General features: G+C 38.2%; 1 protein-coding gene across 1 annotated transcript in view; it reads right to left on the reverse strand.

Moving 5' to 3' along the window:
• The window catches only part of LOC150092820 (low-density lipoprotein receptor-related protein 4-like), a 1,164,745-nt gene that overhangs the window by 361,634 nt on the left and 778,641 nt on the right, over window positions 1–24,470 (reverse strand). Inside the window, exon 19 of the mRNA XM_090414290.1 lies at window positions 1,746–1,933. Coding sequence (XP_090270416.1) covers window positions 1,746–1,933 — 188 coding nt within the window. The remainder of the gene's footprint in view (window positions 1–1,745; window positions 1,934–24,470) is intronic.

Genomic DNA, 24,470 nt, shown 5'->3' on the forward strand with positions numbered 1-24,470 from the left:
TCCAATCTATATTTAGATTGGGATAACAAGATAGCAACTGGAATAATTAAAATCGCTCATAATGATCACACTTTTCCCATTTGCTTATACACTTCCTGGTCACTATCCTCCACATTACCAGTTCTATAGTAACATACAACAAATTATTTCACTCTATTTACTTCTATCTCACTCCCTACTGCTTCAAAACCATTATCACTATTTTCTCCTTGTATGGATATAACTCGTTTTCTATCATCAATAGCACTCCACCTCCCTTTATACCTTTTCTGTCTTTACAAAAGACATCACACCCTTACATCTCTATTCCTGTCAGGGTGTCATCCTCATTCAACCCATGTCTGACTTATGCCAACAATTTTTGGGTGAACAAACTCAATCCACACAACCATTTCATTTCCCTCTAGCATTCATATACCAACATTATAGCTCAATCGTGGATCTATAACAAGTTTCTCTGATACCACTTATTAGATGTAACCTCTCCATACTTTCCTCAAGCCATTTCTTTTTCTCCTTACTTGTCCTAGAACCTTCTTCAAATTCAACTGTTTTTCCTACATCCCAGGTCACCCCTTTCCCCTTTTCTCTACACACATTCCCATCCTCTTGGATCATCAACCTTTCTTATGCTGTGTTTCCCTGTCTGTCCTAAGTCTCTCCATTTCCCTGTTTGTCTTTGCACATTTGTTCACTCATTCTGTACACTCATGCTACCCACTTCAATCTCTCCTTCCTTACTCTCCTGCTCTTTCACATTGCTTCCTATTTGCTCAGATTCATTCTCTGCACTCATTACCCTCCATTCCAGCCGCAGTCTCTCAAAATAACTCACCAAAACCATCCAAATGCAGTCCATCACTCTTATACAGTTCAATTCTTCCTTCAAACTCATTCCACACATTAAAAAACTGCACTCCTTTCTCTTTGCACATTTCTGCTAACATGTAATTCATAATTCTTGCTCTCTGCCTCATTTCATCCCTGTCATACCTGCGCAACATACTTATTACCTTTCCAATCACACTATTACCTTTTATCCTTCTAAACAACCTCCTGATATCCAATCTTACATTCTCCTTGTTCCCTGTCAGTCATTTGTCCCTGCTACCACTACCAACTTCTTTGCTCACTTAGTCCTCATATCCAACACCTCAATCACTATATTCATTTTACAGCCAGGAAAACATACCTTGTGCATTTTCTCATTTACCACACCTCTACTAATTGAATCACCATACAATGTCATTCACAGATCTTTTGTAATCATTTTTATACTGACATCATTTGTTTTCTTCTTCTTCTTCTTCACTCTTCCATACATATCTAGAATTCTTTTTTTATTTTCTTTATTTCACTCTGCATCCACCTCATCTCTTGCTTCATCATCACCAACTCAGTTTTCAAATCTTTTTTCACTATCATTTTCTCTTGCTATTTTATTGCCAGTCATACAAACTTGTCCACCATCAATCCCACTTGCCACCTTGCCTTTAAATGCACTTTGTTTTTCAATGTCAGGTTTGCTGTTGAGGCTTGACTGCAGAGTTTTTTTAGAAGATTGCATTAGTCCAACTGATTCATACAATTTTATTTCATTATTAAAAACTACACCACAGAGACAAGATGTTCCACTTGATTTTCCATGTCAGCTTCATGAGAAGTACAGACCAAAAATAGAATATTTACATATTGTGAGATGCATTTATTATTATTTGTATAATAAATAAATACTTCATACTTACCCTCCAATTGGATCCACAATAATGTCTCTTGGACGATCCAGATTTTCCCATATAAGTATTGTCCTCATTGAACCATCTAAATTAGATACCTCAATTCTGTCAGTGCTTGCATCTGTCCAGTATAACTTTCGACTAACCCAATCAACAGCTAAGCCTGCAGGGCTTTCAAGTGTAGTACCAACAACAATCTAAATTATTAATCAAATATAAATAACACCAAGTAATCGAACATTAATTTGAAATTTATATTATTGAAAGACACATTCATAAAATTAGAATTAGAAAACAGTTAACAACATTAACAGACATAGTTCACCAAACTCCTTTCACTATTTTAACAATATATATATATAATCAACAATAGTGGTATCCACATTATGAGAAGTATATAGCTTAGGAGTTTTGGTGAGACCTGGTTGACATAAAATAATATAGTCACAGGGATAGAAAGCAAAGTGTACTGTATTTTCATGTAGAAAAGATGGGTGAAGGACAGGAGGTGGAGTGCTGCTGATGATGGTAAGAACTTCAATGAACAAAATTAGAAGTGAAAAATAATTCTGTCTGGGGAAAGACGGTTAATTTGAGGCTATATAGTGTGATATAGAGATGAATATGACAAAATATATTGTTAGTTACTACTATAGGCCACAGGGATCCACAGGAAGATGTGGAAGCCGTGTATAGATGACGTGTCCCATAATAATTGCTCAGTCTCCATAATGAGTGCAGGCTGGACAATTATTATGGGGAACTTCAATTATGGGGGGACATGGATTGCAAGAAGGAAAGGGGATTGACAAGATGGAAGTGGAATTTATACAGTTGCTAAGGAATAATTACCTGAAACAGCCAATCATGGAAAGAAGCAGAGGTTTAAGACTACTGGAACTGGTATTAGCATTAAAAGATGTATCCATAATCAATGTAGGCACTCTACCTACATTGGAAGTTGCTAAACATGTGGAATTCTCTGCCAAAAAAAAAAGGATTGAACTATAAAGCTGGGAATTAAGACAGATCTAGGAGGTGCCTTGGAGCAGTATCATGACTTTTACAAGGAAAGAATATCAGTAGTGAATAGGAAGTGGTCAGGGAATGTATCTATATTCCTTCACTTAACCCAAATAAGAGTTAAGTGGATGAATAGAGATACAACGAAAGAGCAGAAAAAAAATAAAAAAATAAAATAAATAACACTGTGAAGGGAAATTTTTTTTAAAAAAAGTGAATAGCATACTCACAAGTATTATAAAGTGCAGGCAAGAAGAGTAAAGTATGGTAACAAAGGAAAAATTATGATAAAATTAGCTAAGCAGGCCAAAGTAAATCCAAAAGAGTTTTTTCCTCATATAGCAGCAGGAAGAATGACTATGGAAGGTTGACTTTAATTAATGTTGATGGAAGGTGGCAGAAGAAAAAAAGAAACAGTTGAGTGGTCACTATGCAAAGGTGTATCATTCAAGTGTAAATTTTGCAGTTGCTAAAGTGACAGAGACTGATGTAAGAATTGGGGTAAATGAACAGGAAGTGTTCAGCATATTGAAAAATATCAACATGAAAACAGCTATGAGACTGGATGGTATGTCAGCCCATGTGCTATGTGAATGTGCAAAACTGGCAGAGCCTTTGTAAAAAGTGTTCAGTCAAAGTTCCAAGGGAGTGAAAAGAAGTAAGATAGTTCCATTACAGACCAATTAATATCTCAGCAGTGATAGTTATAAAGTACTGGAAAAGTTGGTTAAAGGTAAAATTCAGCAGTGGATGAATAGGAATACAATACTTTATGTGGACAGCATGGCTTTGTAAAAGGTGGGTCCTGTTTTAGAAATTTAGTCACATTGTATAAACAGTAAAATTAGATAAGGGAAATGGCTTCACTATTGCTGGATTTTTGCAAAGGCATTTGACAGCATATCATATGGAAAACCATTACAAAAGTTGGTGCAAATGGGAATGGATAATGAAGCTGGTAGCATGAATTAGGGTAGTGGGTGCCGCCAGACAGACATTAGAGAGTAGTATATGGTAGAGTGGAATCGAGGAGAATGAATGTCACTAGTGGAATGCCTCAGAGTTCTGTACTAGGGCCACTGCTCTTTAATTTGTATATTAATGATATAAGGACTGATTTAAGGAGGGATATTCAGTTGTTTGCTGATGGTGCAAAAATGGGGAGGACAAGAGCTGATAAAGGAGATGTAGATATCCTGTATGATGATCTCAATAAATTGGCATTGTAGATGAAGGATAATGTTGTCAGTTTAATGTTAGAAAATGTAAGTTTATGCACTGCAGTTTGAAAGATTACATACTAGGTAACATCTCATTGATGGTTTGCAGGTAATGATTGATAAGAATCTAAGGATAATGGCAGACAGAGAGTTGACATTCTGCAAAAGTTGTCAAAATAACTCAAAGGATTGCTTGGATGTTGAAAAACACACTTAAAGTAAATGCAGGTAGGTAATTATTCATCTGTATAAGAATATGGTGCATCTTGATTATGTACATATCAGATCACCTGAGTTACTTGGGGATCAGATATGTGGGTAGTGGAGAAGATGTAGAAACGAGTGACGAAGCTGATGACAGGTATCTGCAGAATATTCCCTATGACGATAGACTGAAGGTGTGTCAGAAAAGGAAGGAGGGAAGGCATGATAGAAACTTATAAGTTACTAAAGGTTTTCTATATTAGATTGGCACAAAGCAATTTTTCAATATGATGAACAGAGAGAGAACTAGAAGTCAACCCTGGAATTTGTGGAAGAGTGCTGCCGGTATGGGTTGCCAGACTAGAATTTTTGCTTGTAGAGTGGTGAATGAGTGGAATAAATTGCCAGATTAGTTGTGAGTGCCCAGATAGTGTAAGTTTAAGGAGAGGTATGATAATTATTGTGTGTATAAATGTTAGCATGGGTCTCCCAAAATGAGTCTTCTAACTCCATGGAGATACCCAAAATTATTCCTTCCTTATATTCTTCATGCATTTATGTCTTTAAAACATCAGCAATGCACTAAAAATTGAGTAAAAAACCAATGACATTATAAAAGGGGCACTCCTAAAGAAAATTAGGCAAAATAGCCATAAAAATTAATTTTAAATTAGAAACTTAAAGCATCACAGAATTTTGAAAGAGTCTAGAAAATGAAGAAAATGAAAAAGAGGTGTCACTAGTGTCATGAAAAGTAGCAGTGTTTAAAGAAGACTCCCGTTTGAGATAAGTTTTTTGAAATACAGGTAACCCCCATATAACACGGCATTCCTACAACATGGTTTCACTCTAACACGGTTCGAGAATTGGGGAAGATCCGTGCATAACAAACAAATTGAGGGGACAGCCATAGGTTCTCCACTCTCCCCACCCTTGGCCAACTTTTATATGGAGACTTTTGAAGAGAAAGTCTTAAACTCTGCCCCACAAAAACCAACCATATGGCTTCGATATGTTGATGATGTGTTCGCTATTTGGCCACATGGGTCTGATGCACTCCTCTCCTTCCTAACACACTTAAACAACTAATACCCCAGAATCAAGTTCACCCTTGAAGAAGAAAAAAACAACTGCCTTCCTTTCTTAGACACACTAGTCACCCGCCAGCCTGATGGAACTTTGGTTTTTCTCAGTTTATAGAAAACCCACCCATACAGGCAGATACATTCACCAACAATCCCACAACAAGGCTAACCACAGAACTAAACCACATTTTCTCAGCCAATGATTACCTCCCACCCAAAAAAAAAAAAAATCCTAAAAATATTGAAACCAATACCCCCCCCCCCCCCACACACACACACAAGGATTACTCTAAATCCATCACCATACCTTACATCCAAGGCACCTCGGAAAAAATTACAAAAATCCTAAAAAAACACGACTTAACTTCTTGTTACAGACCGATTAAAAAATTGGCATCCCTTATCTGCTCTACTAAAGACCAACCTCTCCCCGCCCCCCAAACCTACCTGGTGTATACCAGGTCCCTTGCAGCTGTAAGCTGTCCTACTTTGGCCAAAACAGGCAGGACAGCTAATATCAGAATTTCAGAACACAAGGACTACATTCCTGTTTCACCAATACAGCCACTCTGGTCTTGCAGACCGTGCACTGGATATCCGCCATAGAATACGGTGGAAGAAAGCCACGATAATACACCGTAGTAAATTCAAATACGAAAGGCTTTTCATGGAATCAGCCTCAGCCCTAAGAAACAATCCAAACCTCAACAAATTTGGTTGCATGAGACTGTCCCAAATTTGGGAAATCTACATCAGAAGCCCTCCAGCCCAATCACCCAAGAATACCAACAGTGCCTGCTAGGGGGCACTATCAGGACTTTTAGGAGAAAGAATAGCTTCCTGCTTTGTTCTCATTTACTGTTTGTTGTGCTTGCATGCACGTGTCTTGTTTTTAAGTTCCGCTGAAAATGGCAACGTAACGTTGCCGAATTATTGGAAGTGTATTAAAATTTATTTTAATATATATCCTAGTATACGTTGTAATTTTCTTAAGCTATTTAGTAAAAATAAAAATACAATTAATTATGTAACCATTATGTAATAATATTGATATGTAATACTTTTGATCAATTATTGTTTTAATAAACATGCATTTCTCTTAGTTATAAAAAGAAAATAGTATAGTTTTTTAACTTTTGGAACCTAACTCTGTTTTTTGTACTAGTTTTGTACTAGTATAACATGAATTTGCATAACACTGCATTATTTATGAACCTAATGACCATGTTAAACAGGGGTTACTTATATGTAATTAATAGTATATAAGTGTTTGTGCATGAGTAACAGTTGCTATAAAAGTTGTGCGCTTGCAGTATTATTAGTGTGTGTGGTGATTTTTTGTTTAAGTTTATTTAAAATTCTTTGAAATTAGAGATCAGTATAGTAACTGACAAACAGCAGCTTTGTCCATGAAGGAATTCAATTTCGATTTCAGTAATTTCGTGAAATGTGAGGTGTGCTGTATGTATTCATTTGATTATATGGATAAATTGTGGATATTTAAGGTGGATGGAAGGAGGGTGGGTGCAAAGTGTGAGCTGAATGAGAATTTGATGAGTGCTAATATGTTGATAACTGAAAGCGTTAGTAGTGAGAATGCCGCAAGCAGGATGAGTGCTCGTCTGATAGAAAAGGATGGTGCAAAAGAGCAGTGAAAAAATGTTTAAAAAATTTTGAAAAAAGAGAATGAGCGATCTGAGAAACTTAAGAATCGATGGTAAGAAAGACAAAAGTGATGTGCATGTGGCAGAAATTACAAAACAAAAGTGCAGCTAAAGATAAGCTTGCAAGCTGCACTGACTGTGAACCAGCGTGTATAATGCAAGGTTCAAAAGGATGAATGGTAACAAAAGTGCGATGCAAGGTTTGAAAGTTAAAATATTCAAAAGAATGAATGAGAGCGAAAGTGTGATGATAGGATTGAAAGTTCGAAAATTCGAAAGAATGAATGATAGTGAAAACATGAAGCAGGATTCGAAAGATCAGTTGGTTAAGATGAGGCAAGAGATGAAATGGATGCGGAATGAAGTTAAGAGAATTTGATATGTATGGAAGAGTGAAAATGATCAAAATAAATAACATTGGTATAAAAGAGGTAACAAAAGACCTGTGAATGGTGATGTATGGTGTTTTCATTATTAAATGTGTGCTGAACGAGAGAATGCATCAAGTATGTTTTAGGTAGAATGTTTGCAGGTAGAATGAGTAGAGTGATTCAGGCATTAGATATGAAAAGCAAGCGAGCAAAAGAGTTGGCAGTTGTAATAGGTAGAAATGACTTGCCTGCAAACAAAAAACATATCAGATTGGATATCAGGAAGTTGTTGAGATAGATAAAAGAGAATAGTGTGGTAGGAAAGGTAGTAAGGATGTTTCCCAGGTAAGGCAGTGGTGAGATGAGGCAGAGAGCAAGGATTATGAATGATGTGTTAGCAGAAATGTGTGAGGAAAAAGGGGTGCAGTTTTTAAATGTGTGTGGAATGAGTTTGAAGGAAAAAGTGAACTGTATAGGAGCAATGAACTGCATTTGAGTGGTTTTGGTTTGAGTCACTTGGAAAGACTGCTGCTGGAAGGTAGAGAAGTGAGTGAAGAGAATGAATCTGATCAAGTGATAAGCAATGTGGAGGAACAGGAGAGATTGAAGAGGTGGTTGTGAATGAATAAGTGAGTATAGAGAATGAGAGAACAGGTGTGCAAGACAGACAGGGAAATGGGGAGGTTCAGGGGGGGACAGAGGAACACAGTGTGAGATATAGATGTTCCAAGGGATATGAATGCATGTGTAGACAAAAAGGAAGGGGATGACCTGGGTTGTAGGGTACAGTTGGATCTGAAGAAGATTTGAAGATGAATAAGGAGAAAAAGAAATGATTCAAGTTAAGTATGGAGAAGTCACATCAAATAAGTGGTGTTAGTGGAACTTGCTATAGATCGAGGAATAAGGTGTTTGTATACAAATGCTAGAAGTATAAGAAACAAGGCAAATGAAATGGTTGCATTAATAGAGTCTCTTCACCAAAAAATTGTTGGAATAAGTGAGACATGGTTGGACGAGGATGACATCCTGACAGGAACAGAGATGGAAGGGTGTGATGTATTTCATCAGGATAGAAAGGATAAAAAGGGAGGGAGAACACTATTGATGATAGAGAAAGAGTTATGTCCATACAAAGTAGAGAGGTAATCATGCCAGTGGTTTTGAGGCAGTATGGCGTGAGATAGAGGTGAATAAAATGAAATACAGTACTTAGTTGGATGTTGTTTTAGACCTGGTAATGTGGATGGTAGTGACTAAATGTAAAACAAATTAGCCAAGCAAATAAGAAAAGGTGATTATTATAGGTAATTTTAACTATGACAATAAAGACTGGGATGATGAGATATATATATATATATATATAACAGAGGGCAAACAAGGATTGAGGATCTTGGATTTGATCATCTCATCAGAAGATGTAATTATAAATGAGGCATCAAATCATTCTCCAGTTGGTGAGAGTGACCATGAAGTGATTATCTGGGTGGTTTCCAGCAGTGCGAAGAACTCTATGAGAAAGAGATATATGTGGAACTACAAAAACTGGTGATTATGAAGAGCTTAGGAGACAGCTTGCAGGTGTAGCATTAAATGAGAAGTTAGCTGAAAAAGAGATCAATGCAACTTGCTCAAGAACTATCTATTAGAAGTATAGACTAGTACACTTAGATTTTGGAAATACTTTTGATAGATTGCCACAATGTCTAAATGTATTCCAAGAGTCAGAAGGTTAAATAAGGTAGGTGTGAAATGAATGGATAAAGAGATTAAGCATGCGATACAGAGAAAAAAGTCATAATGGAGGCAGCACAAAAGAAGTGGTAATAACCAATTCCATGAGGATTACAAAAACCAAGCAAGGAGGGTGACTTGTTTGGTAAGGGTAGCAAGAGTGACATATGAGCTGCAGTTAGCTAACGAAGCCAAAAATAATCCTACGGAGTTCTTTCGATATGTAGCCAGCAAAAGAAAGAATGATTATGGACAGATGACACTGACTGGAGAAAATGGTATAAGGACAACTACTGTGAAAGATATAGTGGAGATACTTAACGAGCAGTTCATACAGATCTTTCATTTTTATGAATGTAACATCATGGAGAGATTGAGAGAGCAGTTGATGATGGGGAGGAGAGACTGACTCTGAGTGAGCAAGAGATGTATGGGGAATTGAGCAAACTTGATGTTAATAAGGCTGTCGGATTTGATAATATATAACCATGTATTCTGAACAAATGTGCCAGGGAGATGACATCTACCTTGGCATATTGTTTTCATATGAGTCTTGCACTGGGTCGAGTTCCAAAGGAGTGGAAGGAGGACAAAATTGTGCTACTTCATAAGGGAGGTGATAGAATTCTGTGTGTGTGTGTGTGTGTGTGTGTGTGTCAGGTTGTGGTTAAGTTATTGGAAAAGCTAGTGAGAACTAGGACTAGGATCCAGAAGTGGGTTGACAACAATGGTATTATCTTTGATAGACAGCATAGATTTGCTAAAGGGAAGTCATGGTTTAGTAATCGACTTACTTATTACAATAAGGTGACAGCTTCCTTGGACAGAGGAAGTATGCACTAGTACACTTAGATTTTGGAAATACTTTTGATAGATTGCTGCATGATAAGTTGGTAATCAAACTAGAGGAGATTCAATTGAATATTAGATTAGTGCAGTGGATTGGAGATTGGCTTTCTGATAGGTATCAGCAAGCTGTGTATGGGGGAGCAATATCCAGTAAGAGGAATCCACTGGTGGTGTGCCTCAGTGGTCTGTTTTAGGGCCATTGCTGTTTAAGCTGAATGTTAATGATATTGGGGAAGATATGGAAGAGGATATTCAGTTGTTTGTAGATGATAAAAGTTGGGATGAACTATGAAGTGTAGAGAAGATGTTGTGGCCTCACAAGAAGACTTGAATAAATAGAGCAAATGTATATGGAAATAGGGATACAAGTTCAATGTTGCAAAATGTAAGGTTTTAAAATTTGGGAAACAACGATGGGATGTAGAATTTATGGTTGGTGGGGATATGTTGTTGGAGGTGCAGGAAATAAGAGATCTTAGGGTGATAGTGGATAAGGATCTGAAATTTAGGTGATACATTGACAAAATTGCGAGGACAACACAAAGAATTCAGGGAATGATGTAGAGGACACTGACTTGTAGAAGTAAGGAGATTCTTGTTCCATTGTACGGAGACTCATTAGTAAGAGGTGAATTAGATGAGAGTTTAACTAAATCGTACTTACCTGGTGCGAAATTTAAGGATGTAAGTGAGAGTATTAGAGTGCAAAACAGAGGGTGAAAGAATTGATAGTTGTGACGGGTATAAATAAATTGAAAGGAGATAAATTTTTTATGAGAGAGGACTTGAAAGTATTGTTAAAGGTAGCGAAAGAAAAGAGTGACAGAGTTAGGATGGTGAGTCTGTTGCCACGGTATGACAGAGAGGAGTTTAGAAGGAGGGCCATAATCGCAAATGACTTTATGCACAGGTTATGCAGACAGTGTGGTGTGGAATTTGTGGACGTGTGGAATGAGTTTGATGGGCGAAAGGATTTGTACAAGATGGATGGCCTGCATTTGAATGGATTTGGTGTGTGGAGACTGGAAAAAGTGTTAACTGATGAACCGCAGGCAAGGAGAATAGAAGTTGAACTGCCGGATAGTGAAAAGAGCACATTTGAAGCTATTTGGTGTGAGATTGAGACTAATGGAAGCTAATGGAAACAAAATGTACAGTTGGGTGCTGCTATAGACCAGGTGATGGAATAGATAGTGGAGATAGTATGCATAGGCAAATTGATGAAATGAGTGAAAGGAGGATAATTATTATGCGGGGATATCAACTATGGTAACATTGACTGGAAGGAGGAGAGGACACATGTGAGGAAGGAATTTTATTCAGTTATTAAGGGATAACTATCTGAGACAGCATGTAATTGAAAATACTAGGGGTTTGAGAGTGCTTGACCTGGTAATAGCATCTCAGAATTTGACTGTAATGAATATGACCATGTTGCCACCTATTGGTGAGAGAGTGACTTGACCTGGGAGGTGGCTAAAGGTGTGGAATTTTCAATTAAGACAGGGTATATGTGGAATTACCATGCTGGCAAGTATGACAAGCTTAGGAGATTGCTTGGTTCAGTGCCATGGCATGTAAAACTGCAAGGGTTGGATGTCGATAGAGCATGGGAAGTGGTCAAGGAGCATTTGCAGGAGGTTATGGCTGATTGTATACCTAGGGTCCGAATAGTAAAACAAGTAGGGGTTAAATGGATGAATAACACCATTAAGCTTGAGCTGCAAAAAAAAGAAACAACTGTGGAGGGAATTTAAAGAGAAAGGTAACCTGCAGGCACACGAATGGTATAAAGCGCAGGCCAGAAGGGTAACAAGTGTGGTAAGAAAAGCAAAAACGGATTATGAAAGGAAACTAGCTATGCAAGCTAAAGAGAATCCCAAACAGTTCTTTCAATATGCTGCAAGTAAAAGAAAAACTGTACATGGCAAAATGATTTTAAGGAATGCCAATGGCAAGGAGGTCACTGAATCAGTCGATATAGTGGAATTACTGAGTGAGCACTTTGCAAGAGTATATCATCCAGGTGGTGACATTGAAAGAATGAAGGAACCATTAGTTTATATGGGAATTGTGGTGAATGAAGTGGAGGTGAATAGTCTATTATAGAACCTTAATGTGAATACATTAAGGTTCTGTAATAGACTAAGGGATTGGATGGTATACCGGCACTGGTCTTACGGGAAGTGGCTAAAGAATTATCAGTGCCCTTGACCATGTTGTTTAATCTGAGTCTCAGGTCTGGTTTAGTCCCAAAGGTGTGGAAAGAAGGGAAAATAGTTCCACTGTATAAAGGAGGATCCAAGACTACTGTTGCAAATTACCGACCGATCAGCATATGAGGAGCCGTTGTCAAGGTCTTGGAGAAAGTAGTCAAGGGAAAAATACAGGAATGGATTGATGAAAATGAGATACTGTATGGGGGGAACAGCATGGCTTTGCTCAAGTTTTATAACACAGACGGCTGAACTGGATAAGGATAATGGGTTTACAGTGATACTGCTGGACCTGGCTAAGGGCTTTGACAGGATACTACATGGAATTGTAATCAGTAAACTGCAACATATGGGAATGGATAGAGTTGTGAGATGGATGGGTGGGTGGTTGATGGAGAGATATCAGAGAGTAGTTTATTCAGGAGTAGAGTCCAAAAGATGGCCTGTGACTAGTGGTGTGCCGCAGGGTTCTGTTCTTGGACCACTGCTGTTTAATTTGTTCATTAACGATATAGGGAAGGATCTAAGAGGAACGGTTCATTTGTTTGCTGATGATGCAAAGTTGGGTAGGGTAATAGTGAATGCATAATATGTTAAAATCTTGCAGGATGATTTGGATAGATTGGAGGTCTGGGCTAAGGAGAATGGATGCCAATTTAATGTGACATAATGTAAGGTTATGCATTTTGGGCAAAAAGATTAGCAGCAGTATACCACATTGGTGGAACTGTACTCCAGGAGATTGATGAGGCCAGGGACTTGAGAATTTTAGTGGATAGGGAGATGAAGTTTAGGGGGCACATTTCAAAAGTAGCTAAATCAGCTCATCAACTCACTTGGTTGTTGAAAAATACCTTAACGAGCAGAGACAAGCAAGTTATTGTACCTCTGTACTGAGCCTTGATAAGACCTCATCTCAACTACTGTGCCCAGATTTGGTCACCTAGGTTTCTTCTTGATGGGGAGGAGGTTGAGAGGATTCAGAGGCGAGTGACCAAGATGACAGCAGGTCTATGGAATGAACCTTCCTTATGAGAACAGGTTGAAGATTTGTGGGTTGCAGAAATTGGTTGATAGGCAGAAAAGAGGAGATATGATTGAGACATTCAAATTGCTGAAGGGTTTCTATAGGATTAATTCAGAGGATAATTTTGAGATCAGGACTGGCGGTGGGAGGACTAGGAGACATCTATAGAAGCTGGGCAAGAGTGTGGTTAGTAAGAGTGTTAGAGCTGAGTTCTTTACTTGGAGAGTGGTGAATGAGTGGAATAAGCTGCCAGAGTCTGTTGTGGGTGCTATGACAGTGAATGAGCTCAAGGCAAGGTATGATAGATACTGTGAGAATGTCGAATAGTTGTGTGGACATGATGTTTAGGGTCTCCCTTGATGAGTCTGAGGACTCCTTGGAGTTGCCCGTAGTAATAATAATAATAATAATAATAATTGTATAAGGCTCTGATTAACCCACACATGGACTGCTGTGCATAGAATTGGTCACCTGGTTTTCAAAAGGATGAAGAAATGTTGGAAAGGGTCCAGAGGCGAGAGATTAAGGTAGTTTCTGATTTCTAGAATGTTGAATATGAGGAAAGGTTGAGAATATGCAATTACAGAGTCTAGTGGATGTTTGATAAGAGACCTACAAGTTAGTAAGGGGTTGTTATAGGTTCAATGTTGGAGAGGTTTTACAGCAAATGGTTGGAGATCAGGGGAGAGAACCAGAGGCCATCCCTGGAAGCTGTATAAGGTGGGTGTGAGCAGGGAAGTGAGAAGCAGATGTTTTGCATGCAGAGTTTTGAATGATTATAATGCCTTGCCTGAGAGTATGATGTCTGCAGAGAATTGGAGTGTGTTTAAAGGCATGGTATGATGAGCTGTATGTATGTATGTATGACAAAAGGACCTCCTAGACTGAGGGAGTGCAGAAAAATTTGATGAATGGTATAGCTGAGAAGAAAATGGAAGAAGAAGTGCAAAGAGGGATGGAAAGGTATGCTATACTAAGTGAGAGAACTTTGTGTGGTGACTGTGCTTCCCAGATGCAAACATTAATGATGTTTGCTAGGCTGTTAGGATGCTGAAGGACAAAGTCAAAGAATTCATTGTTTTGGCAGAAACAAATTATTTGAAAGGAGACACAATGGTATGAGGAAGACATAAATGTTACTGAGATGCATCAAAAGAAAAGAGTGAGAGAGTAAGGAGAATGAGTGCATATCAATGGTACAATAGTGAGAAAGAGCCATAATTGCAGAGGAACCAATGCACATGTCATGGCATAGGAATGATGTGGATTTTGTGAATGTGTAGAGTGAGTTCAATGGATGAAAGGACTTATATAGTGTGCATTTGAATGGATTTGGTGCCAGAATGTAGAAGAGTGCTACTGAATGAAGTAAAAATGTAGACGGACATTGTAGAATCTTTGTTACAGACCAATCCTCTGATGTAGTTACTAGAGTAATAGTAACTGCATCAGAGGATGATCACAAAGATGACCACATTGCTGACAACTGATAAAAACAATCATGCAGCCTTGACCTTGTAGGTGGCTAAAAATTTTAGCCACCTACAATGGCATAAGAAACCACATATGAACTAATGTGCAATGATTTGGTGACCTATCCACTACAGAGTCTAGTGGATAGGAGGAGGAAGGGTGATATGATAGAGGTATAAGTGGGTAAGGGGTGCTTATCAGGTTAATGTTGAAGAGGTTTTTCATAGAATGGTGAGAGATGAGGGGAGAACAAGAGGTCATCCCTGAAAGCTGTATAAGGAGGGTATGAATGAGTGAGAAGCAGGTTTTTTGAATAGTGAATGACTGAAATGCACTGCTTGAGAAGACTGTGTCTACAGAGAATTTGAATGTCAATGTGTATTATGATGATCTGTACATATGACAGAAGGACCTCCCATGATGAGTCTGACTCCATGGATGTCTGAAGATAATAATAGTATCAATTAGATACTATTATTATTTCTGATAATAATAGTATCTAATTTCTGATCCAATTCACTAATCTGATATCCAAACTGAGTACTGCAGCTTAAATATCAACTAATGATGTGGCACCCTATCAAATACCTTTGCAAAAAATGAATTAAGAAAAATGGCAGTATATGCTTTTCACATGTCAACTGTTCTTGTCACTTTATTATAAAAGATAAACAATGAAACAAGAGTGTCCCTTAACATACTAAATTTCACAAATAATATTACCCTCATCTACCAAATCTCGTATACAATCTCATATGAATTTTTCCAAATACTTAACAACCACAAACGAAATATAAACTGGCCTACAAGTTAATACCTACATTTTAACACTACCCTTGAGAAATGGCATCATCTTATCCTCCTTCCACTCACGATTCAATGAAAATTTCAGCCAAATTTTCATTGAATGGTGCAGTCAATGGAGGAATTACGAGGGAGAATATCAGCAGGAGGTGTCAGTTCCTTAATGCGCATTCTCTTAAAACACATGGTAAAATCTCATCCAGTTCCACTGCCTTATTTATTTCCAGAATACTTAGGGGGATTCTAAGTTTTCGCCTTTCTGATCTCTATACAAATAAAACCTGTTTCCTCAGGATGAAATGACACAGTAAACCGAGCATTAAACACTAGATATCATCTACACTAATCACTTTACTTCATCTTCCATCTAATCGAGTTATTTGTTTTATGCCTTTTCCACAATCTCATTTTAATCTGCAGTTCCTGATTGATTTCATTGGTTATCCACTTTACACCAAATCGTTTTATCTTTTTTCACTTGAGGAATGCTATTTGCCATTACTGTTGATAAATATTTCTTTACTAGTTCCTTGCACTGCTGATATCTCTCCCTTGCAGTTATTCCATTCATGGAACTGCTCCAAGCTGATTTTCAAGATTATAGTCACCTACCTTATAATTCCACATAAATTTCTTTCTCCTTGAAACTTCTGCATGTCTATTAACCACGCTACCGGCCAAGACATATGTCCAAGTTACCATGGATATGAAGTGCTTATTAAAATTGTAATACCATTGATATTACATTGAAATGTAATGATGGATACAAAGATATACATGATGCGTATTTGATCCATAATGCCGGTAAGGTGGTCAAGTCTCCAAGTTAAGACTGCATGGTCACTCTTCACAATGGAGGCAAGATCAATTTCTATTCCAATGAGCTGTGCTCTGATGTAAAGAACAAATTCAAAATTCTCAATCCATGTGTTCTTTCTATTACATGTTGCCTGAAACATTTGTCTCTGTGGGTTCCCGAATTTTTGTTGCCTTACCACTGTATAGTGCTTCCTCTAACCAATTTATACTGGTATAGTTAAAATCTCTCATAATCAGTACTCACTCACCCAAGATCCCCACCTTGTAAACAGTTTAATGATGTTTAACAATGACAGTTTAACAATGTCTCAGTAAGTTAATATGAGTCACATAAAGTAATTAATTGGTGTTGTATCATTGTTTGGAAAACATTTCAATTTTGTGTGTGTGTGTGTGTATGTGTGTGTGAGAGAGAGAGAGAGAGAACCATTCTAAGAAGAATTTAATAAATAATAAGAAAAACAGTAAAAACAGCATTTTTTTAAAAAAATATAATTTGTTACATTCATTTTTCTTACTAGAATGATCCTTTATAAGATGCATGTTCTTCTGTGTTTTCTTAAAGTTAAAGAAGGATTTTATTTAGAAAGCTTTTTTTGTTAATAAAAAATATTCTATTTGTTCAGTAAGTGGCTACTAACCAACTAGTAAAATCTTCTCTCCACGGGCAAGTGGGAGCATATTTGTCGAGCCCTATCCACAATAATCACTCATTTTGCACTCACCAAACTGATCTACCTAAACATTTCCTTATTATTAGCCACTATGTTTCCTGGCTTATAGCAACATTCCTCTAAATATTTTGTCCTGCCAACCTCACACTATATACTTTTTATTATTATCATTTCCTTCCAAATTCTCCACTCTGAGAGGACTCCACTCATCATAAGCAACACAGTACCCCATTTGCCTTTCCTATTATTTTGAATTATGCTATAACCTTCTACTTCTATTCCTGTCAGGACATACATCATCTATCAACCACATTTCACCAATTTCAATAATCTTTGGACAGGTTGAGGCTATCAATGCTACCAATTTCACTTCCTTTATTTGAAATCCTCCTGGCATTTGCATAAAGAAATATCAGTACACTTCCACCATTTCTGTACCCATTATCATTCCATCTAGAACTCTCTTTTGCTCTGTGGGTATACCATACCCACAGAGTAAAATTCTTAAATTTTACTCTGTGGGTGCATTCTTACATTTCCCAGTGACTATCCCCAGAAGAGGTTCACTTTGCTACTATCCATCCTGGCAATTCTAGTCTCTCTGTCCTAACACTTTCACTTCCCCCAAGATACCTAAGCTTTTCCATATTCAAATACAGTCTATCTCTTGCCATACCTCTCTCTCTCTCTCTCTCTTCTATCCTCAGATGCATTCCAAGCGTCCACACATTCCAGAGCTCTGTTTTGACACATCCCTGCTATCATGGCATTCGTTATTGCTGCTCCCTCTTCAATTCTGCATTATTATCTGGGTAAAGCACTCACTATCTTCATTCACACACTTTTCTTCTGCACAGTTCCTATTCTCAGATCTCTTGCCACCCACTTCATCCTACCTCTCAGATCATTTTTACCAACCATTGCTATCACATCACCTACATCCCATATCACAATCTTGCTTTACTGACATATACACACTCTCTATTGTTCCTCCAGGGAAATGCTCCACTAATTCTTCTGTATACCATGAATCATTGAAATGGTCACACATTGCTTCTCTAACAGATTCATTTCTTCCTTGCTCACCTACATTCCTCATTCTCTCTCCCTCCCATTATTCTCTCTACATGCTCTCCCACTTATCATGCCTTCCTCTCATCTTGCTTTCCCTTGCTCTGGTATTCTCTCGACTTTTTCTCATTTCCTCTCTGGTTTGGCTATTTCTCTCATTCACATAACTTTCTCCCATGCATTGTGTTTGTCTCACACATCAGCCTTTCAAGTCTTCTAATCTCTTCGTTCACATGAGCATGAGCTGTCAACTCATTTTTCATGCCCTCTACTCCCTCTCCAAGCTAACCTTCACTCAGGATTCACTGACAATGTTGGCATCATACTTCAGATCTTCAGTTATGCTACCTAATATTGAGTCCACTGCCACCTGATGCTCTCCTCCCTCCCTGTCTATCATGCTACTCTTAACTCTTTCTCAGCAAACACTCATTAGCAACATCGCTGCCACTGAAACCTGAGATACTTATATCAAGATCCTTCAACTCTGATCATCTACCTTTCAAACAAATATGCAATCATAAATTTAGTTTAATCCTTGATCCAAGTGTAAGCAAACAAATTTGCACCTGAAGTATCTTCAGGACTGAGGCAACTCGTGGTAAAGGTGGACCAAGCTCTCATCACTCCTTGTCTTAGTATCTCCCATAATGCCAAGCACATCTCCTTGCGGACATGTATAATGCTATGCATTAAGGGAGGGGCCACCACCCAGCCCGGTTTGGACCTTTATTGAGGTCTCGTCAGTGGGAGTCAGACCCAGAGGTGGTGATACCAAGGTGGAAGCAATGGAGAAGTCATCTTTACCTATACGAGTTGCCAAAAGGTGTCTCACTTTATTATTGAATTGCTCTGGATTTAGAGAAAGATGTTAGAAGTTTTTTTCACTTGGTTAGACTATAATAAATTTAGTTTAATCCTTGATCCAAGTGTAAGCAAACAAAATTTGCCCCTGAAGTATCTTCAGGACTGAGGCAACTCGTGGTAAAGGTGGACCAAGCTCTCATCACTCCTTGTCTTAGTATCTCCCATAATGCAAAGTACATCTCCTTACAGACATGTATAATGCTATGCATTGCTATGCATTAAGGGAAGAGCTGCTACTCAGACCAGTAACAGATATGCAATCCCTCTGTCTTATATGCCACATTTTTAAATGACAGGAAACATATGTGATGCATGCAAAGCATACTACAAAATCTTGAATTATACTTCACAAAATGTCATCTTTAAATGGCAGTGGGCTTGGCAACAATGAACCAGTAAGCAAAGGTACAGTGGCCATCACAGTTGTTAAAAGGAAAATGTACAACACACACAAAGGAACATATTGGAAAAGTACTTCAAACCTATTAGTGTCAATTTCATCATTTTCATCTATCTTGTAAACATACAAAAAATTAATATCAAACTTATCTTTTTTTTTCTCTCATAGCACTTCACATCAAATGTCTGCAACAATCAACATACAACAAGACATCATTTTATATAATAAAATCTTTATTTAAAACAACTATGGAAGCCTTCAATTATAGGAAAATGCTCACTTAGCCTCAAATATATCAATATCTAGACATGCGTAAACTCCTTTAGCATTGCCTAAATCTACCTATGAGCCACAATGTGCACGTCCATCAACCAAAACATGGATGAAAAATAGCACTATTAAAATAACATGGATAGAGATTTTAAGAAGGCTGATATATTTCATCCACTGCGATCAATTGTTGGGTTGTTAAGCTGTTAAGATGGAGTTTAGCTGAAAAGTTTTCATTCAAAAAAATTGAAGGTGAAGAAATGTGCTCCTTTGGCTCTCTCTCTTAGGCTATTATCTATATTTGTGAGTGATATAAATACGTTATTATTAATGTTATCCTAAGACTCCATGGAGTCAGAGACTCATTTAGCAGGTCCTTTGGTCATACACAGTTCATCATACCACGACTTAAACACACTCAAATTCTCGGCAGACACCACAATCTCAAGAAACGACATTCTGATCATTCACAATCCTGCATGTAAAAAAACCTGCTTCACACTCCCTCCTTATACATCTTCCAGAGATTACCTCTTGTTCTCACCCTGATCTCTCACTATTTTCTGTAAAACGTCTCCAACAATGATCCGATAACAACCCCTTACTAACTTGTAGGTCTCTATCATATCACCCCTCTTTCTCCTATCCACTAGACTCTGTAGATTGCATCTTCTCAACCTTTCTTCATATTCAACATTCTAGAGATCAAAAACTACCTTAGTCAGTCACCTTTGAACCCTTTCCAACATCTCTTCATCCTTTTGAACCAAACCAGGTGACCAAATCTGTGCACAATAGTCCATGTGGGGCCTAATCAGAGCCTTATACAATGGAAGAAGAATTTCCTTACTTCTACAAGTCACTGTGCTCTGCATCATTCCCGGAATTTGTTATATTGTCCTCTAAATTTTAGATACTGTTCACCATCACGCCAAGATTTTTTATTTCCTCCACATCCAACAATATATCCCCACCAACCGTAAATTCTACATCCCATCTTTGTTTCCCAAAATTTTAACCCTTACATTCTGCAACATTGAACTGGCATCTCTACTCCCATGCCCATTCACTCAATCTATTCAAGTCTTCTTGTAAAGTCACAACATCTGCTCAACTCTTCATAGTTCATCCCAGTTTTGCATCATCTGCAAACAACTAAATATCCCCATCCAAATCCGAGCGAATATCATCAACATACAGATTAAACAGCAATGGCCCTAAAACAGACCCCTGAAGCACACCATTAGTGACTTTCCTCTTCCTGGATATTGCTTCCCCATACAAAATTACTGATACCAATCAGATAGCCAATCTCTGATCAAATGCACTAATCTAATATCCAACCCCACCACTCTATTTTGACTATCAACTTATCATGCAGTAATCTATCAAAAGCCTTTTGCAAAATCCAAGTATACTACTGTGTATCCCTCTTTTCTGTCCAATGAAGTCATCACCTTATTGTAATAAGTAAACAGATTACTAAAGCATGATTTCCCTTTAGCAAATCTGTACTGTCCATCAAGGATAATACCATTGCTGTCAACCCAATTCTAGATCCCGGTTCTCACAAACCTCTCCAACACTTTAACCACAACAGTGGATGACAAACAATATTAAACAGGAATTGCATGCGTAAAAGAGGCCATGGAAGAGATATAAGGAGAGAGGTGAAGAGAAGATGAATGAAGAATATAAGACACAGGCCAGAAGAGTGACTAGTGTGGTAAGGAAAGCGAAACTGGAATATGAGAGGAGATTGGCCCTAAGATCCAAAGAAAATCCTAGGGAATTTTTTAGCTATGTGGCCAGTAGGAGGAGAAATGACTGTGGAAGATTGATATTCTGGGATAAAAATGGGAATAGACTGAATGATGCAGAGGACATAGTGGAATTGTTCAATGAACACTTTATTGGAGTATTTCATACTAGAGGAGTCAGTTTTAATGCTAGAGGGCTGGTTCGAGGTTTAGAGGTACAGGAGCAGAGTGTGTTTCAGATATTGGGTACTCTGGATGTCAGTAAAGCTTTGGGACTGGATGGTATTTCAACATGAGTTGTGAGAGAATGTGCTAGGGAACTGACAGTGCCTTTAACCTGGCTTTTCAATGAAAGTCTGGCTGCAGGAAAGGTGCCCAGGGAATGGAAGGAAGGTAAGATAGTGCCATTGCATAAGGGTGGTAACAGACTGGAAGTGTCTAATTATAGGCCAGTTTGTGTGTCATCAGTAGTTGTTAAGATCTTGGAGAAAGTAGTGAGAGACCGTACACAGCATTGGGCAGATGAGGGTAATGTTATCTGTGAGAGTCAACATGGATTTGTGAAATGGCGCTCTTGTTTTAGCAATATGTTAGCCTTTTATAAAAAAGTTACAAGAACAATAGATGAGGGAAAGGCATATACTGCCATTTTCTTATAAAGCAGATTTTCCTAGACACTATCTTATTATGTGACACCCTGTCAAATGCCTTAGCGAAGGCATTTGACAGGGTGCCACATGATAAGCTGATATTTAAGTTGCAGCACATAGGTCTGGATGTCAGATTGGTCAACTGGATTCAGGGTTGGCTGTCGGATAGGTATCAGAGAGTTGTGTGGTGGAGCAGTTTCAAGGAGGCAGAGGGTTACAAGTGGGGTCCCACAGGGCTCATTACTAGGACCTACATTGTTTAACCTTTATATCAATGACATTGCCAGTGGATTGCAAGGGAATATTCAGTTGTTTGTGGATGATGCGAAGCTGAGAAGGATTATTAGTAATAGTGCAGATGTGGTAGCTCTGCAAGAGGATTTGAATAAGATAGATAGATGGGCAAATGAATCGGAGTTATCAGTTTAATACAGCAAAATGTAACGCCTTGAGGTTTGGAAAACATCGATGGGATGCTGCATACTCTATGGGAGGAGTTATACTGGAGGAAGTAGGTGAGACAAGAGATCTGGGGTTGATGATTGATAGAAACCTGAAATTTAGGGGACATATTGCAAAGGTGGTGAAGGTAACACAGAGGATTGCTGCAATTATGAGAAGGACACTGACCTGCAGAGATAAAATGGTCATCATTCCATTGTATAAGTCTCTGATCAGACCACACTTAGACTATTGTTCTCAGATTTGGTCCCCAGAATTTGAAGGAGATAAATTAACTGTGGAAAGGATACAAAGACGGATGACAAAGATGGATTCAGGACTGTACAATTTTGGTTATGAGGATCGGCTGAGGGAATGTGGACTGCAGAGTTTGGTGGATAGAAGAAGGAGAGGTGATATGATTGAGACTTTTAAACTGTTGAGAGGTGGTTACAGGGTTGACACTGGGGATATTTTTCGCTTGGTTGAACAGCGGGAAGGAGTGATGACAAGAGGCTCTCCCTGGAAGTTACGAAAGGAAACTGTGAGCAAGAGGGTGAGGAGTGGTTTCTTTGCATGGAGGGTGGTTGAACCATGGAATGCATTGCCTGATGGAGTGGCGAGAGTAAGAACGGTCAATGAGTTTAAGGAGTGGTATGATAGACTTTGTGTTTCTTAGGGGGGGGGACCTCCCCTTGATAAGTCTTAACAGACTTTATGTTCTTACAAAGGATCTCCCACGATGAGTCTTTTCACTCGATGGAGGCCTGAATAATAATAATAATAATAATCTGACACAGATAAACCTATAATTGATGCCTGAGTTCTATCACCTCCCTTATGAAGTGGTACAATCTTGCCCTCCTATATATACAGATGATGTCTTTAATATTTGGCCTTCATGGCCCACTCTGTTGATCTACCTCCCCATTTTTTTTTTTTAAAGATTATTCACTCTGAATTTAGTTTTACCTCTAAAACTGGAAAAGGACTTGAGTTATCTAGGATGCATTCATTACAAAGAAGACAGCGTCCCCTCTCTCTCTCTTGTGTTTGGTGTACTATAAACGCAGAAAAGGAAGCACAATGCATAGATACATATGGAGCAATTAATACTGCTACCTTGAACAGAAACTAGGAAGTCAGAAAACATGTCCTCTAAGAGTGGAGGCTTTGGAAGGCTGTGACACTAATGATTCTGAAAGCATATGGTGTGAGGTGGAGATGGGCAAGACAGGATATTTAGTGGGGTGTTGCTACAGACCAAGGAGCATAGAGGGTGGGGACCAGGAGTTGTTGAGACAGTTGAGTATGGCAATGCAAGAAGAATGATTGTTATGGGAGATTTTAATTACAGCAGTATAGATTGGGTAAAGGATGATGCATGTAGCAATAAGGGAATGGAATTTCTAGAATTCTTGAGGGACAAATGTCTTAGGCAATATGTAATAGAGGGGAACAAGAGGTTCAAGAGTTTTGGATTTGATCATTATTATTATTATTATTACGGGCAACTCCAGGGAGTCATTAGACTCATCGAGGGAGGCCCCAAATCATTTTCATCACAACTATTCGACATTCATACAGTATCTATCATACCTCGCCTTAAACTCATTCACTTTCACAGCATCCACCACAGACTCAGGGAGCGCATTCCACTCATTCACTACTCTAAAAGTAAAGAACTAAAAGTAAAAGTAAAGAATCATAGCATCAGAAGTGTTCAGAATAACTGAGATGACATCTCTCCCACCAGTTGGAGAGAGTGACCATATGGTTTTAATTTGGAAAATGAACAGCCATGCAGGAGCATCAAAAAGACAAGAACGTATGTGGAATTATAAAGCAGTTGATTATAATAGTCTTAAACGTCAACATGGGGAAGTTTTGTGGAGGGAAGAATTGGAAGGCCAGGATATCATTAGTGCTTGGGAAATTGTGAAGGAATATTTGTTAGCAGCAATGGTAAGCTGTATACCACGAGTGAACAAGAGGACACAATTTGGAGTAAAGTGGATGACAAACAATATTAAACAGGAGCTACGTGCGAAAAAGTGGCTATGGAAGAGATATAAGGAGACAGGTGATGAAAAGATGCATGAAGAATATAAG

The sequence above is a fragment of the Typopeltis vanoorti genome, chromosome 25 (assembly GCF_054136105.1).
Source record: "Typopeltis vanoorti isolate ZY-2024b chromosome 25, IOZ_Tvanoo_1.0, whole genome shotgun sequence".
Classification (NCBI taxonomy): Eukaryota; Metazoa; Arthropoda; class Arachnida; order Uropygi; family Thelyphonidae; genus Typopeltis; species Typopeltis vanoorti.